Source organism: Blennius ocellaris (assembly GCF_963422515.1).
Source record: "Blennius ocellaris genome assembly, chromosome: 5".
Lineage (NCBI taxonomy): Eukaryota > Metazoa > Chordata > Actinopteri > Blenniiformes > Blenniidae > Blennius > Blennius ocellaris.
Window position 1 is genome coordinate 19,141,644 of NC_137654.1, and position 14,869 is coordinate 19,156,512.

General features: G+C 42.4%; 1 protein-coding gene across 1 annotated transcript; it reads left to right on the top strand.

The window, feature by feature from the left end:
• Nucleotides 1–3,105: 3,105 nt before the first annotated feature.
• Nucleotides 3,106–14,244, top strand: LOC308130498 (V-type proton ATPase subunit S1-like; the record flags this gene model as incomplete). Its single annotated transcript, XM_080496901.1, has 7 exons — nt 3,106–3,242; nt 10,855–10,892; nt 11,441–11,523; nt 12,827–13,065; nt 13,235–13,285; nt 13,405–13,648; nt 14,008–14,244. The coding sequence occupies 7 exons, from the start codon at nt 3,106–3,108 to the stop codon at nt 14,242–14,244; spliced, it is 1,029 nt and encodes a 342-aa protein (XP_080353027.1).
• Between the last annotated feature and the right edge of the window lie 625 nt (nt 14,245–14,869).

Below are 14,869 nucleotides of genomic sequence, written 5' to 3' on the forward strand. Positions count from 1 at the left end.
GGCACAAACTCAACAGGGGCGTACCGTGCACCGGCTCAAATATCGTGACTCTGCGCCCTGTCTGCGCAGACAGCTGTCAGCCTGTGCAGGTGAAACTGGACCAACATTGCAGCTCGGACAAAACTTTCTCTTTTATTGTTTACAGTTTTTCTTTTTATTTACAAACTTGTAGACAAACACAAGGAGCTGCTTTAGGGGCTGGTTTACTTGAAATGACAGTTAGTCTGAGTTTAGGGAAAAAAAATGTATATCAGGTATATTTTCAAACAACACATCAATCCATCTTTCAAAGCATTTTATAATGTTTTGATAGAAACCTCCCAAAAAAAAAGAAGTACCAAATAAACTGCTTTTTTTAAGCTCTTAGATTTTCAGTCATTAATGAATATGAGCATATCGAAACATTTCTAAACATTGGCAAAACTGGAAACATTTTCCAAATTCTGAACACATTTCTGTTTGTGTGCATTTAAATATAACTATTATGGAGAAAGTTGAACCTGACCTGCAGCTTTTCAGCCAAATTTCTCCTTTCAAATGGTAAATTAGAAGACGCAACAGAGTTATGAATCAGAGACTCACCACCCTCTATTAACCAGCTTTGGACTCTTTGGCTGTTCTCTCTTCCTGCTTTCTCTGTTTCTGCTCTCTCTCGGTCTGTCTCTGCTCTCTCTGTTCTATCGCTCTCTCTCTGCTCTCTCACTTGCTGCTCTCTCAATCTCTCTCAGTCCTTGAAAGGCAGCTGTTGGTGCACTTTTCTCAGATTGTCCTGCTCTTCCATCTCAGCCTCCTTATGGATCTGCTGGATGGTTTTAGGACCCTGGCCAGATCTTCTAGGGACCCAGTTGTAAAAAGAAAGAAAAAACAAATGTCTTTTATTAATGTGAATCAATGAGTTGTGTCATATCCTGCAGTTTTAATTCAGATAACCAAAGCATATTCAGCTTGTGTTGTGTGAGACTTGTGTTGACAGCACATTTGTCATTATTTGTCAATATTTATAACTGTAATATTGCAAAAACACTTTTTGGGTTTCTTTTTATTTCACATTGCATTGACTCCAATCATACATTTTTGTCAAAATGACTTAAACATTACTTAGACTTCAAATAGTTGGACAATTAAAATGTGAGCAGGACACAAATATCATGCTTGAGGAAGTTAAAGAAATCAAGAAAATGAATCAATGTAGGGAAAAGCATGAAGTTTGCAGGGCTTCAGACTCAAGCAATCATCTAAACCAAACACTCACCAATCTCAGGTCGAAGACATCCTGGAGTAGGAACCTGATCTGTGTTGAGGTCTTCTGCTCTTTGATGATCTTTGTAATCTTATTGTCACACTGCTCCATTTGAGGATGGCGGAAAAAACACACAGAAGGTGAGACACAGTTCTATTTTTGTTTCTCTGTTTCATTACAACGGACAGCGGCTCAATTCCCAACAGAAACCCCTACTAATGTCTCTGCAAACTGTGCTGAATCCATAACTCAGCTTTTTCAGTCTCACCGTGGTTTTCTCAGAGTAGATACTCTTGCTGATAAACAAGTATCCATCTATCTATCTATCTATCTATCTATCTATCTATCTATCTATCTATCTATCTATCTATCTATCTATCTATCTATCTATCTATCTATCTATCTATCTATCTATCTATCTATCTATCTATCTATCTATCTATCTATCTATCTATCTATCTATCTATCTATCTATCTATCTATCTATCTATCTATCTATCTATCTATCTATTTATCTATATCTATCTATCTACTTTGTCTTCAGTCAGTGGAGAGTCCACCTATTTTGTATGATCTGATGACAAAGATCAAATATTTACATTGCAATTTCATAAGTTTAAGATTTTTGAAGTGTCTGGACTTTTAATGTTTTGTCAGTAACAAAAACAAACTACTCTGCAGTTACTCTTTAGTTTGACTCATCATCACCACGCATGTTGTGAAAATCTACCATGATAGTAGGTCACAACAATATTTGATTATATAACCACTCTTAACGTTCTGGCTTGAAAATCATCTCATTGGATTGGATGTGGATATAAAAAAAGACTAAATGGGAGGATGAATGGAGATGCTGAGGGGTCTCACGCATGGGGGCCAAATAATGAGAAGGAAACGGGATCAGTGGTCGGGGTCGTCGCGATTGACCCCCGATTCCCGTCTTATCCCACGGCTGCTCAGCTGCTCCTGTCATCCATATTTGCAGCCTCAGTGGACAATTTCCACAGCCACGGGCCCTCACAGTGCTCACAACACATCAAATGAATTAATTCTGTGGCAGCACACTGAAGATCTGGGTCATCCAGTCATGACTGTGTGTGTATATGTATGTGATGTGTATGTGTGTGTGTTTTCTGAAGCCACCTTAAGACACGTCAACATCCCCCTATTCTCCAACATAACCTGACCTTGACATACCCAGGTGATTTTCCAGTGTGTGTGCCTGTGTGTGTACGCCTCCTCCAGTAACAAGGTGCGTGTTGCGCAGGCGCGTGTGCTGACATGCATGTGGACAAATGTGTCTACGCCAGTCCCCTTGTGTGTGTGTGTGTGTGTGTGTGTGTGTGTGTGTGTGTGTGTGTGTGTGTGTGTGTGTGTGTGTGTGTGTGTGTGTGTGTGTGTGTGTGTGTGTGTGTGTGTGTGTGTGTGTGTGTGTGTGTGTGTGTGTGTGTGTGTGTGTGTGGAGGTAGTAGAGGTATGACGGGATGTGTTGTGAAGAACAGCGAGCCACTGTCTATACTTAGGGTTTGCCTGCAGCTATGTGCGCCTGAGAGAGGAGAAGATAGAGAGCGCAGGAGTGGATGTAGGAGGGAGCGCGGAGTGAGAGGCAGAGGGAGTATGACAGAGAAGGGAGCGGGGTGAGAGGAGGAGGAGGAGGAGGAGGAAGGGAGGCAGGGTGAGTATGACAGAGACAGGAGCAGGGTGAGAGGAGGAGGAGGAGGAGGTGCAGGGGACTGTGACGCACGCCGATCGGTCGCTCATTGGTTGCGCTTGCTGCCAGTCACTGAGGCTCCGCGTCAGGCGCCGCTCGCAGAGCAGATTATGAAGCGGAGCTCAACCAGCAGCAGTCTCCTCTTATTGTCTCAATGGCTGCACACGCGTTCCTCCTGTGCTCCATCGCCTTGCTGTCAGCCCTCTGCCGGCCTGGGCTCTCCTCGTTCACTGAGGAAGACCTGCAGCCTGGACTTATCTATGATGAAGTGCCTGAAATTCTGGACAGAAGGTACATCCATCCATCCATCCATCCATCCATCCATCCATCCATCCATCCATCCATCCATCCATCCATCCATCCTCTCCATGGCTGAGAACAGTGGAGGGGTGTAGGGGAGGGGGGAGGGGTGCAAAAGGAGGCGTGCATGCAGGGATGCTGATGTTCTCTCATACAGGGGCTTTCTTTCTCTCCTTTGTCAACCTCTCCTTCTATCCTGCTCACCGTGAGTGTGTCTCAAAATGTGGATGCAGGCAGTGTCGGTGTGTGCAGGGGACCTGGGCTCAAGCCTTTGTTTGTCTCAGTCTTGGGGACTGCATCAGACGCTGCTCATCGATCACGGATGAGGCTGTTGTCTCTGTACAGTAGTGCTGGTCTGGCAGGGGGGGAGCTAAATAAGGTTAGAGCAGGGGACCTGCAGGAGGGGGTATTGGGATGGAGAAAGAGAGAGGAGACTGGTGGATCAGCCTGGAGGTGAGGGTACACAAGGATGAGACAGGGAGGAAAGGATGCATCAGGGATGGTCTGCTGGGGTCTGTTTACTGATGCAGTCGTTGGGGGGAGAGAGGGAGAGAGAGAGGGAGAGAGAGAGAGGTAGAGTAGAGATGGGAATTCTAGCCGGCCATGTCTGCATAATGCACATGCAGTCCTGCAGGTCAAATTTGGATAAAATATTCAGGAATGAAACCTAGGGGCACTCAACGGTGTCATAGGGACGGGACTGAGCGGGCAGCCCGGGCCTTCGCTTGCACCGGCTCCTGCCTGCTTACAGAGACATCACAGCAAAGACCTGTAATATTGTGCCAAAGCCATGTAAGGCTCTTGAAACTATGCCATCCATGATGGCAAACAAAATCCTCTATAGCGCAAATGCTTCAGTGCCGAAATGTGTTGCAGTTTCAGTACTCTTTAGTCGTTATTCAAATGATTTCCCTTGTTATTGCACTTTCAGCATGTTAATACACTTTAGAGATTATTGCTGTCAGGCTTTCATTTATTGCAAGTAATCTTATCTGGACATATGTTTGCATATGTAACTTGGATTTAGAATTCAATACAGAAACTCTCATGGGATGGCAGTTCTCATTAAAGCTCAATACTGAGCTCTGAAACTCTGGCAGATCCCTATCTTAACCTCCGACCCCCCCAGTTGCCCTGACCACAATCAAGGTTTTTTTCTCTTATTTTTTTTTGTATTTCTTGGATCAAACTTTTAACTCAGTAATACAACAGTCCCTTGTCACCACTCGGGTCTCAGCTCACAAACACTATTCTCTTATATAAGAGCAGCCTTTCATGCCTCCAGTTTCAGAAGCTTTGTAGGGAGCGTAACATTGGTGACAAAGGCGAGGTGCAGTGAATTAGGAGCTTCGGCTGCTGATAGGCATCTAGTTGAAGTAAACTAATGAGAAAAAAAATCAGCCTGTGAGCCATATTTTCTGTGTTCAGTGTTGTGTGCTACTATGACAGACACAGGGTGTGACTGAACAAAGATTGATGGCAGGAGCCTCGACAGCATCATCATAAAAGGCCACCATAGTATTTATTTTACTACACAGTTTTAATTCTGTGTTGTCCACAGTATGAAAAAAACAATTTCAATTTAGCGAAGTTTTTGATTTTCTTTTTTGAAAATGTGATTAAATAACAAAAGTTATGAAAACACCTAGTAAAGTTTGAATTGAGTGATCATGGTGGTTAGGGTTAGTCTGATACAATATTTTCCCAAATACAAGCTTGTCAAAAACTGCATAATTTACATTCCAAAGATCCCAAATAGCCAAGAAATGTTCATAGTTTAATTAATATCACCTATAATGTGTTTTTTTCCACTATTTTGTTAATAAAATTACCAGTGATAATGAATGGACATGCAGAGTTGAACCTACAAACTTCTTATGGAAAGATGACCCACTCTACCAACTGAGTCACAACAACCCTATAAGAAAAATCCTCGAGACAAAACACAGAAAATTAAGATGATTCCAACATGAGGACAGGTTAGTAGTGAAAAGACAGAGTTTTAATATTGGAAGTGACCCTTTCTCACACACTGGCCACACTGGCCACACTGGCAAAGACAAAGATAGAATGAAGAGATTTTCCAGCTGAGATTGATGTTTGTGGGAAAATTAGAAAATGGGGTGTTCTTGTGAGCATCTCTGTTACAAGACTACATAGAAAGGGAATCAGGTGTTGTTGTTTTTTAGATACTTTATTTTCTTTCAGTTACTTCTGATTTAACTAATTCCCAATTGTATGACCTTAATTCTCACCCGCACTGAGATTCAGTTTTAAAATTCACACAGCCCAATGAAAAACAACAACAAAACTAAATATATATATACACATATATATAGAGAGAGAAATATAGAGCAGAAATGTCAAATTGTCATGCATTGTCATATTAAAGAGATTATACAAAATCAATTAATTATATAAGGATACTTTATAGCTACTAACTAAACTGAGTATTTCTGGCGTGTTATGTCAGGTTTGTGGAGTCGTGATTAAGTAGTTCTCATTTCAACAATTTTAAATATGTAAGTCAAGTGTGATCATCATGAGATTAAATGCATCCTAAAACTGTTAAATCTGGCCAAACGGACCTAAACATCCACACAGATGAGAGGTCAAATATTGGCTTCCCAGTGGAAGATTGATCAGTGAACCCTTTTCAAAGAAAGATTAATAGGTTAAAAAGGCAGAAACTAATTCCAGCATATTTACATTTCCAATTTCATTAAAAAAATAAACGCATTTTCTCCAGAAAAACAAATATAGTAAAACATGTCTACAACTCCCTGCCTGAGATGTATTTGTTCTCAGAGGAAGACTTTGAAAACTCCAGCATTTGACCTCAGGTCAGATTTGAAGCTCCATTCAAAGCCACCCAGAAATGGTACCCACGCCTCTGGGGGCATCTTAGCAAACTCTTAAAGCTTAATCTGTACTAATAAATCTATTAATAGGCCAGCACCTGCAGAGTGTGGGATTAAGGCAGGTTTTCTTGCTGTAAGAGGAATAGACAGTGGAATTTGTCCCATGATTAAGTCTTGTTATTTTAATGCATTAAATTAGACAGCGTTATATTCACATATGGACTATTATGCACCTTTATATAAACATTAACCTACAAAAGTAGTTCACTGTGTACTTTGTGAAATACTATCACGCCTGGGTTTGGAATGTCATGTCGGCATAATACAAGGAAATATGAGTACAAGAAAACATCACTATACTCTGATAGAATATTGAACAACTATTCTCGGATTAGAAATCAAAAGCTCGTGGAAAAATATTTGACTCATTAGCTTCATGTTACTGTAGTCTAAGCAGGATTTGATTGAAATAGTAGTTTAAAATGAATTTCCACAAAAGCTTCTGGTGTTAAAGCTGTGATTCCTGCTGCAGGACGTGCAGGTTGGACAGACTGTTCCTGGTTGACGGAGTGTCGGACTGCACTGGCTTGGCGCTGTGCGCGAGCACAGGCTAACAGGACTTGTTTACAAGTTTGGGGAGCAGGCACCACACCTTTTCTCTGCTCAGCAGCACACAGCAGAGCAGCGGCACAGATCGGGGACGATGACCGCCGCTCCATCTGGAGGCTCGAACAAGGCTGTCCAGTGAAACTGTATTGATCGAGACGACACGAGTCGTCCTGGTGTTAATATTTAAAATCACAATGCCTCACTAAAAATAACTGCTATCATAATGTCTCCATTATGAAGCACTGAGGTCGAGCCCTGACATGTGTGAGGTGGCGGTATTTGCGTGCATACATGTTTACAGTTTGTATGTAAAATGAAATGTGCAAGTTGAGCCAAGGAGTGGCTCTGGCTTGGCTTTGATTATATAAAGGGCCTGTTCAGCACCCAGGCACCGTGTGACAGGCTGAGCCAATGATGGGGCCGCAGCAGTCCTGGGTTGCTGACCTCGCGAAACTGGCACAGGAACAAACGGCTGGGCTTTAGTTAGTGCTCACACACTCGCTCCGACTCCTCTGGCCCTTCTCAGCCAGCTGAGGCCTGGATAGGAGCACAGGAAGTGGTGCTTATTCACTTGTGTTTGATTTCATTTGTGTGTTAATCGTCCTCCTAAATGTACAAATCGCATGTGAAATTCAAAATCCCCCGGAGAGTTCGTAACTAATAGGTTCATCAGTGTTGCATTCACCGGCTGAGGAAAAGAAAGTCAGCATCATTCGATTGTCCACCACGCCACTGAGGTTTCAAGTCACAACTGTCAGCTGCCAAAAGGTGTAGTACTTTTGGCAGCTCGCTCACACAGTCATGCTTGCCCAGCATTCATCAAGGAAAATATAAATATTAGGATTTGCCAGATACATAAACTCTTGCATTGTTACTCCTTGAATGGCACTTGTATTCAAACAAGTCCTGAAGATTACACACACGTGCTCACACACACGTGCTCACACACACACACACACACACACACACCCACACACACACACACACACACACACATACACACACACACACACACACACACACACACACACACACACACACACACACACACACACACACACAGACAGACAACTCAGAGCAAGCTTTGAGTTGAGCCAATCAGCGTGCTGACGTTAGAAGTTGGCACAGACATGCTTGAACGTGGGCTGCAGTGCTTGTACACAGGGAGCAGGGGTGCAGTTCTTCATCACTCACATCGTGCAGACGTCATCACGCAGCCGTCATGAACCATCCCGCCGGACAAATACTTTAGATTCAGAACAAAACCCACTTGTTTATTTTCTCAGCTGCAAGACGAAAACCTGATCAACATCAATGCCGTGCAGTGAGCGTAGCGAGCGTCTACATGTTGCTCACTGTTTGATCTTGTGTCTGAAACCCTCTGTTTAATGGGAGTTGCGCATTACTCATTCAACTGTGAATATTAAGTGTTTTTGTGAAAAAAACGGAAGCCTTTCATATGCTTAACGGTAACAGATTGCGAATGGTGCAGCAATGCAGCAATACTATAATCATGAGCATAACATAATACCTGAAATCTAGTGCTTCAATGCAAAAAGTAATAGACCACAAATAACCACAGTGGTTCTCCATATTAGTTGAATGGTGTATCACTGCTACATTTTGTCTGTGGATTTCACCAGTAGGATAATGACAATGGACAAAGTTCACGTCTCTGGACCCGTGTGTATTAAACCCCATTTTCAGAGGTCAGTACAGATGCATTAATTAGCACATGAGCTGTCCACAATGCCGCAGGCTCTGACATCATGCTTTAATCTCTTCATCTTGTTCAGGGCCTGCGTCTCTCCATATTTGGGCTCTGATGGACCTGGCCTGTGCTTACCACTAATCCTAATCCATCTGGCACTAAACTACACAATATTGCCCAGGTGGAGACTGCACCATATGGGTAGATAACTACTCCAGGCTGCTGGCACTGATATATCTGGCAACCTACACTGAAACTGCAACTTTGAGCACCAACCACACAAAAACTGCCAGTTCCTTTTCATTTGCTGTCGAGGTGTGCTCATTCTGTTTCGTCCTTTAATTGCACTGTGCATATCGCTACGCTGGGCTCAACATTAACATTCTGAGACTGTTAGCATTTCTTTATTCTGAATAAATGTGATGGTGCATCTTAAGTTGAGACACTGTCAGATTCATATACACCTTATTTCAAAGGGAAGGTCAAGGATTCTCTCCAGAGATTTCCTCTGATAGCAGAAAATGGGTCTGTCCCACGAGTGGCTGGGTTTAATATTTGATAGAAACACAATATGAGCTGTCCTTGGCAACAGTAGTCACAGCTATTGACTGCCTGGTGTGTGTGTGTGTGTGTGTGTGTGCGTGCGTGCGTGCGTGCGTGCGTGCGTGCGTGCGTGCGTGCGTGCGTGCGTGCGTGCGTGCGTGCGTGCGTGCGTGTGTGTGTGTGTGTAAATTTAGTATAAATATTCAGGTCATCTTCAGTGTATCTTCTGAAAAAGGCCTTTCCTGCAAGATCACAGCATTAATGTTCAAGTGAAGATAACAGAGGTAAAATCAGTGACAGATGAAGTTCTCTGCAATTGCTGCTTTTGTAGCAGCAATCCCTAGGATTCCTTGAAATCCTCATGACTGACAAGACACTTTGCTCGTGATAGAGAAGAGGCATCCATAGATATTCCCTCTCCCACAGGTCTTAGGCTTTAACTTTTCCAAGCCCATTATAACTGGCTGTTCTATTGTGTGACGATTAGTGATCTAGCCCAGGTGAACGCTAAAGACAGGTTGGGGGCATCAGACAGTCACAGCAGAAGGTGAACCGGCACAAGAACCGGTTGTGGCAGCGCCGTCCGGTAAGCCCATTGGCATTTTACGTCTTTGATTAGACAGTTAAAGGGATCAGGATTAGCTGTGTGGGGTTTAGTTAGTCTGAAAGCTAGGGCAAACATGTGAAGGACAAGAGTGTGGATTCTCCTCTATCACCTGCAGACTATGTAGGTCAGTTCAGCATCAGAGATCAGACATAAACATACCATTAATCCTACAGTGATTCACTGACTTGGCTAAACTCTTTTTGTTTGTCCAGGGACTTTCAGTGATGTTTAGATATTTCATATATTGGTGTAGTTTCTGGGTCTTTCATTACTAAGTTAATGCTGCTTGAGTAGATGTAAAGTGTTCTAGGAGGGGGAATAAAATCTTTTGTCTGACCAAACTTATTTCTGATTGATATGTGGCTTTAAATACTGGTATTCATCTATACGTTTGATAAAAGGTTTTAAAAGATGATATTATTTTCCATTTTTGTAAATGGTATGTCATACATAAAACAAATTCAGAGCGGTTTTTGGAGTTGTGAGAGCAGCGGTGTGTAGTTCGTCAACTGATTCAAAAATTGTTGGTTTGATTCCTCCATGTATCTGTGTCCTTGAACAACATGCGGAACTTTGAGTTCATTACAGATATTGTCACTGATGTGTGAGTGAATGAGTGAATGTCATTTCTCATCAGAAAACAGTGAATATGAGTGGGTCCAATTAATCATTTAATAAACTTTTTACACATGTGTATAGTCCTACATACACAGCAGGTTCTGAATACAAATACTAGAAGTTTTTTGAAATTATGTTTTAGTAAAAACTTTTTTTTTTTAATTCCATGATCACACATATAATTTACATGGACTAGACTGAAAAGTATTTTGATCTTAGTGTATCCTGTCACTCAGTGTGTCTCAATATGTTGAAGGATGTGCCCCCCCCCCCCCCCCCCCACACACACACACACAGAACTCTGCATAAATCAAGGTATAAATATTGTTGTGCTAGTTATATACTTTCTGCTACTGTTGATACGCTATGGTTTTGCACTAAAGCTTACTTTAGCATTTTAATTGGTCTCCAGTACATTTACCACAAATTCTTATGTAGAAAATAAATGTTTTTATGTATGTATGTATGTATGTACGAACAATCAGAATTTTTCAAAAGGAGAAAAACAATGTGACAATGCTGACCCCCAAGTTTCTGCTGAAGCGGTTGTGACTGTTACCGAGAAAAGTCCAGCTGCAAAAAAGAGAGAATTCTTTGACATTTTTTGGCATTTTGTTTTCACTCGTTCTCACTGTGTCTTTTTTCTTCCCACAGCAAAGAAAACCCCAAACATGCAACAAGAGTCACATCAAGTAAGTAACAAATGTGCTGTGACAGAACGCCTGATTCAATCAGACCTGCCATGACGTAGGCGGCACTGATATGTTGGGTTGAAAGACCTGAATGGTGGAGACATCTCTGCAACACTGTAATGCAATCAGCTCCCCGAGTGTGAACAGCTCTTTGCAATAATGGACTCCTATAATTAGGCACTTTTGACACCGGCATGAAAAATTATGGAAACATTCTTTGAAATTCCGTGATGCTGAGACATGTGTCTGTGGACGAAGATGAATAGTGTTTGTAAACAATACCACCGTAACTGTGAAATAAAGTGCTGATGAGTCAGTGTGATGACGCAAAACAACTGGAAATAGATACGAGGCTGAACAGCGAGGTGCACGCAGGATCTCTTTCTGTGTGTGTGTGTGCGCGCGCGCTTGTGTGTGCAGTGAGTGTGAAATCGCCTGAACTTTTATGATTATGTCGCAATCTGCAATGCAGTATTGCAATCAGTTTAATATGTACACTGATAAAATCTGTGCTGATGCGGTAAAGTACACACATTGTGTGTTTTCAGGTCAAGATGGAGAGTACGGCTTGGATAGCGAAGAGGTTATTCTGACGCCTGAGGATGAAAACCCACTCAGGAGAATACTGCAGGTACAGTGTCTCTTTTCTTCCCTGGCTGTTTCCACCGTCAGCCCACCCAAACACACACACACACACACACACACACACACACACACACACACACACACACACACACACACACACACACACACACACACACACACACACACACTGAAACAGACTGGGGCTCACTAACAAAACAGAGCATGCTGCAGCCACACTGCATGACCTTGGATGTGGGAATATTGTTAGTCTCATATTTACCAGAGGTAAAACATCTTTGCCACCCACACACAGCTCTGCTGGGACTGAGAATTCAGCGAAACCATACTGCTGTATTATGCTGCATGCTACATCATCCGTGACCACACCTTTACACGCAATGTGAATGTACCGCTGGATCGGTCTAAATTCCCTCCAGCCTTTACGCCTAAAAGATTAAAAAGGGGGCCGTTTGTATTTGCATACATATTGCATTGGTATATGCGCAGTCACCACTATTGTTTTTTTTATACTCTCTTCAATCCTCATTCAGGTTTGCTTTGGTGGTTGTACACCGACTTTAACAAAGAACTGACATTTCATAATCACAATGGCAAACCCAAAAGAAGAGGGATTTCTAAATGCACCATTGAAATTAAATATCATGGCAGGCACGAAAGAGAGCTGTGCAGGAAAACAGGCTGGCTTGGTGCAGAACAAATCCAGTGACGATAACATATATCAAACTGACATGTGCTGCACAGAAAGAAACAATGATCTGAATAGATGCATATATGTAGGATTAGGATAACTTGAATGTATGATTTCCAAAGGTGTATGTGTTCAGTGGCTTAGTCTACAGTTTTTAGTTTATGGGTTCACCAGTTGTATCCATTGCAAAATGTTTTTGTTTTTTTAAACAAGTATTATTTTTTGGGGGGGGTTGTTAGTCTACTGGTGATAAATGCTGACAGCGATTGAGAAAATATTTGGGTCAGTCAGACAGACAGAGAGACAGACAGACAGATACACAGACAGACAGACAGATGGGGGAAAAAAATCATGTCAGAGTCACACACATTTTCTACAGAACATAAGCCATCACAAAGTTTATCATTTATGCTCTGTACTTTCGTCATGCAGAATACAAACTACGTTTGATTTGACTATTCATGGCCTTGAACTTTAGTTGACTGTATTTAGATCCAAAATAAGTCACAACTTAGAAAGTGTGCATGTAAGAAAAAGGACAGATTCCCTAAAAAACAAAAAACAAAACATATTTGCTGTAACCTTTCCAGCCGTTTGTTTATAGTCTATTTTCGTAATGCCTTTCTTTGTATGTTTTCAGCCTTTCAACTGGCACCAGCCTGGGATGTCTCACAGTAAGAGGAAGCTGCTTCAGTCTCTGATTGGGCCTTATGGCCCTCTGAGTGTCTCCTACAATGGAAAGACCTGCATTCTGTTCAAGGCAAAGCGGCTTGCGATTCGGTACAGAAACCATACCTTTATCGATCTGACCGAGAGGGTCTTCAACTCAAACTTGCCTGTTGACACTAAAGGCTCCATTTGCACCAAGGAGAAAGCGACGTATGTGAAGTTTCTTTAATTTCACTCATTCTTGATTTGGGGACATTTTTTGTTGTATAATTGCTTGTATATTATGGGACAGAATAAACAGATAATGTTTATTCTGAATAAACAGAAAACTGTTGTAGTTTAATCTGTTCTACTTTTTTGTGGATTTGTTCTGCTGCAGGCTTTCATTAAGGTTTGGTGATGTCGAGGATTTACGAGGTCTTGTAATCAGGTAAAACAAACATTTTATCAACATGAAAAAAAAAAACATGTATTAAAAAATTTAGTAATAAGCCTGTACATGCACATGTGTGGCGTATATTTATCTAACTGTACCGTCTCCTCCTCCAGACTTCAGATGTCCAATACTTTTTATGAGGCAGCTGGTCAAAATTGGTTCACACTGGACAGCGTTCACATCCACTACAACTGGACTCAGGAGGCCACTTTCAACGCCAGTGAGGTCTACGCCCCTGCCACTTCATCCTACCATTGCCAGCACGTCAGCAGCCTGCACAAATATGACACCCTGCTCGTGCCCAGTTCCCACACTGACACATCTGCTAACTGGCACATCACTTTCACTGATTTCCAGGTACACCGCCGCACAATGGACAAAGCCTTTGTTGTTCAATTCTTGTAATATTCTCTGCACAGTCACTGTGGTATGGTAGTTGTTTTGTAGTTTCCTACTCGTGTGCATGTGTCTACATGTTTGCCAGCTATTTCCTTTTGTGCTCTAGCTTTTGGCCCTCGGTCAGTCAGTCTGTCTATCTGTTTACCGTCTGTTTGGCAGTCTGTCAATCTGTCTGTATACTGTCTGTTTAGCCATCTGCTAGGCTGTCTCAACCTGTCCATCTGCCCAGTGTCTCTGCTCCGTAAGCCCAGTAAAAGCCAGTTGTCCTCTTTAGTTCCGTCTAATCTCATCTTTCCGCTCTCTGGTTGCCCCTCCAGATCCAGGCCTTCAACGTGCAGTCAGACAAGTTTGCCTCGGCCAGTGACTGTGCTACTTTCTTAACGCCGGCCATCCTGATGGGCCTGGTGACATCTTTGATCCTACTCCTCGTCCTTGCCTATGCCCTGCACATGGTGGTACATCTCAAGCACATCGATCGCTACGAGGAGCACAAAGCCACGGTCTACTTTCCGCGTAGTCCAGAGGCGGAGCTGCCGGACAAAAACAGCCTGTGAAGGAAAATGAAGAGCCTGAGGATGACAGGGGATTGAGGGAGAGAGAAAAAGCTGAGAAGCAAGGCTGAGGAAATGCAAGTGACTAAAACAGTGAAAAAGTATCCTCCATTGAATATTTGTTCGACAAAATGACAACTTTGCCTGTTCATATGAAAAAAAAAACCTGAGTCTTAACTACTTAAAAAAAAACTAAATGCAGACCATGGTTGGATACTTTTTCTTCTGTCCTCATTGACCTGCATCTTGGCATCCACATTTTAAAAAAGGCCTTTAGACGTTCCAGCCTCTCCCACGGGGGGCTTGTGATGCTGATGTCAAAGGTCAAAGTCAATCCCAGGGCCCTGAAGGGCAGCAGTGTATAAAGGCCTTTACCCCAGCCAGCCATTAAAACTGCAACGGGCTAGCATCTGTAGCTAATACAGCTAACATCCAATGCTCCTGCTTCTATGTACTACATGGCTCACAAGTGTCATATTGCAAGCTCCCATCACAGACAATGTCTTTCCAGCATTCATTAAAGTATGCTTTTGTCAAATACTGCTGCAAGAAATATATACTTCAAAACGGCCAGTTTTATAGCTGAGGTAGCCGTATTAGCTGCATGCTGTAAAAGGCTGGTTTACCA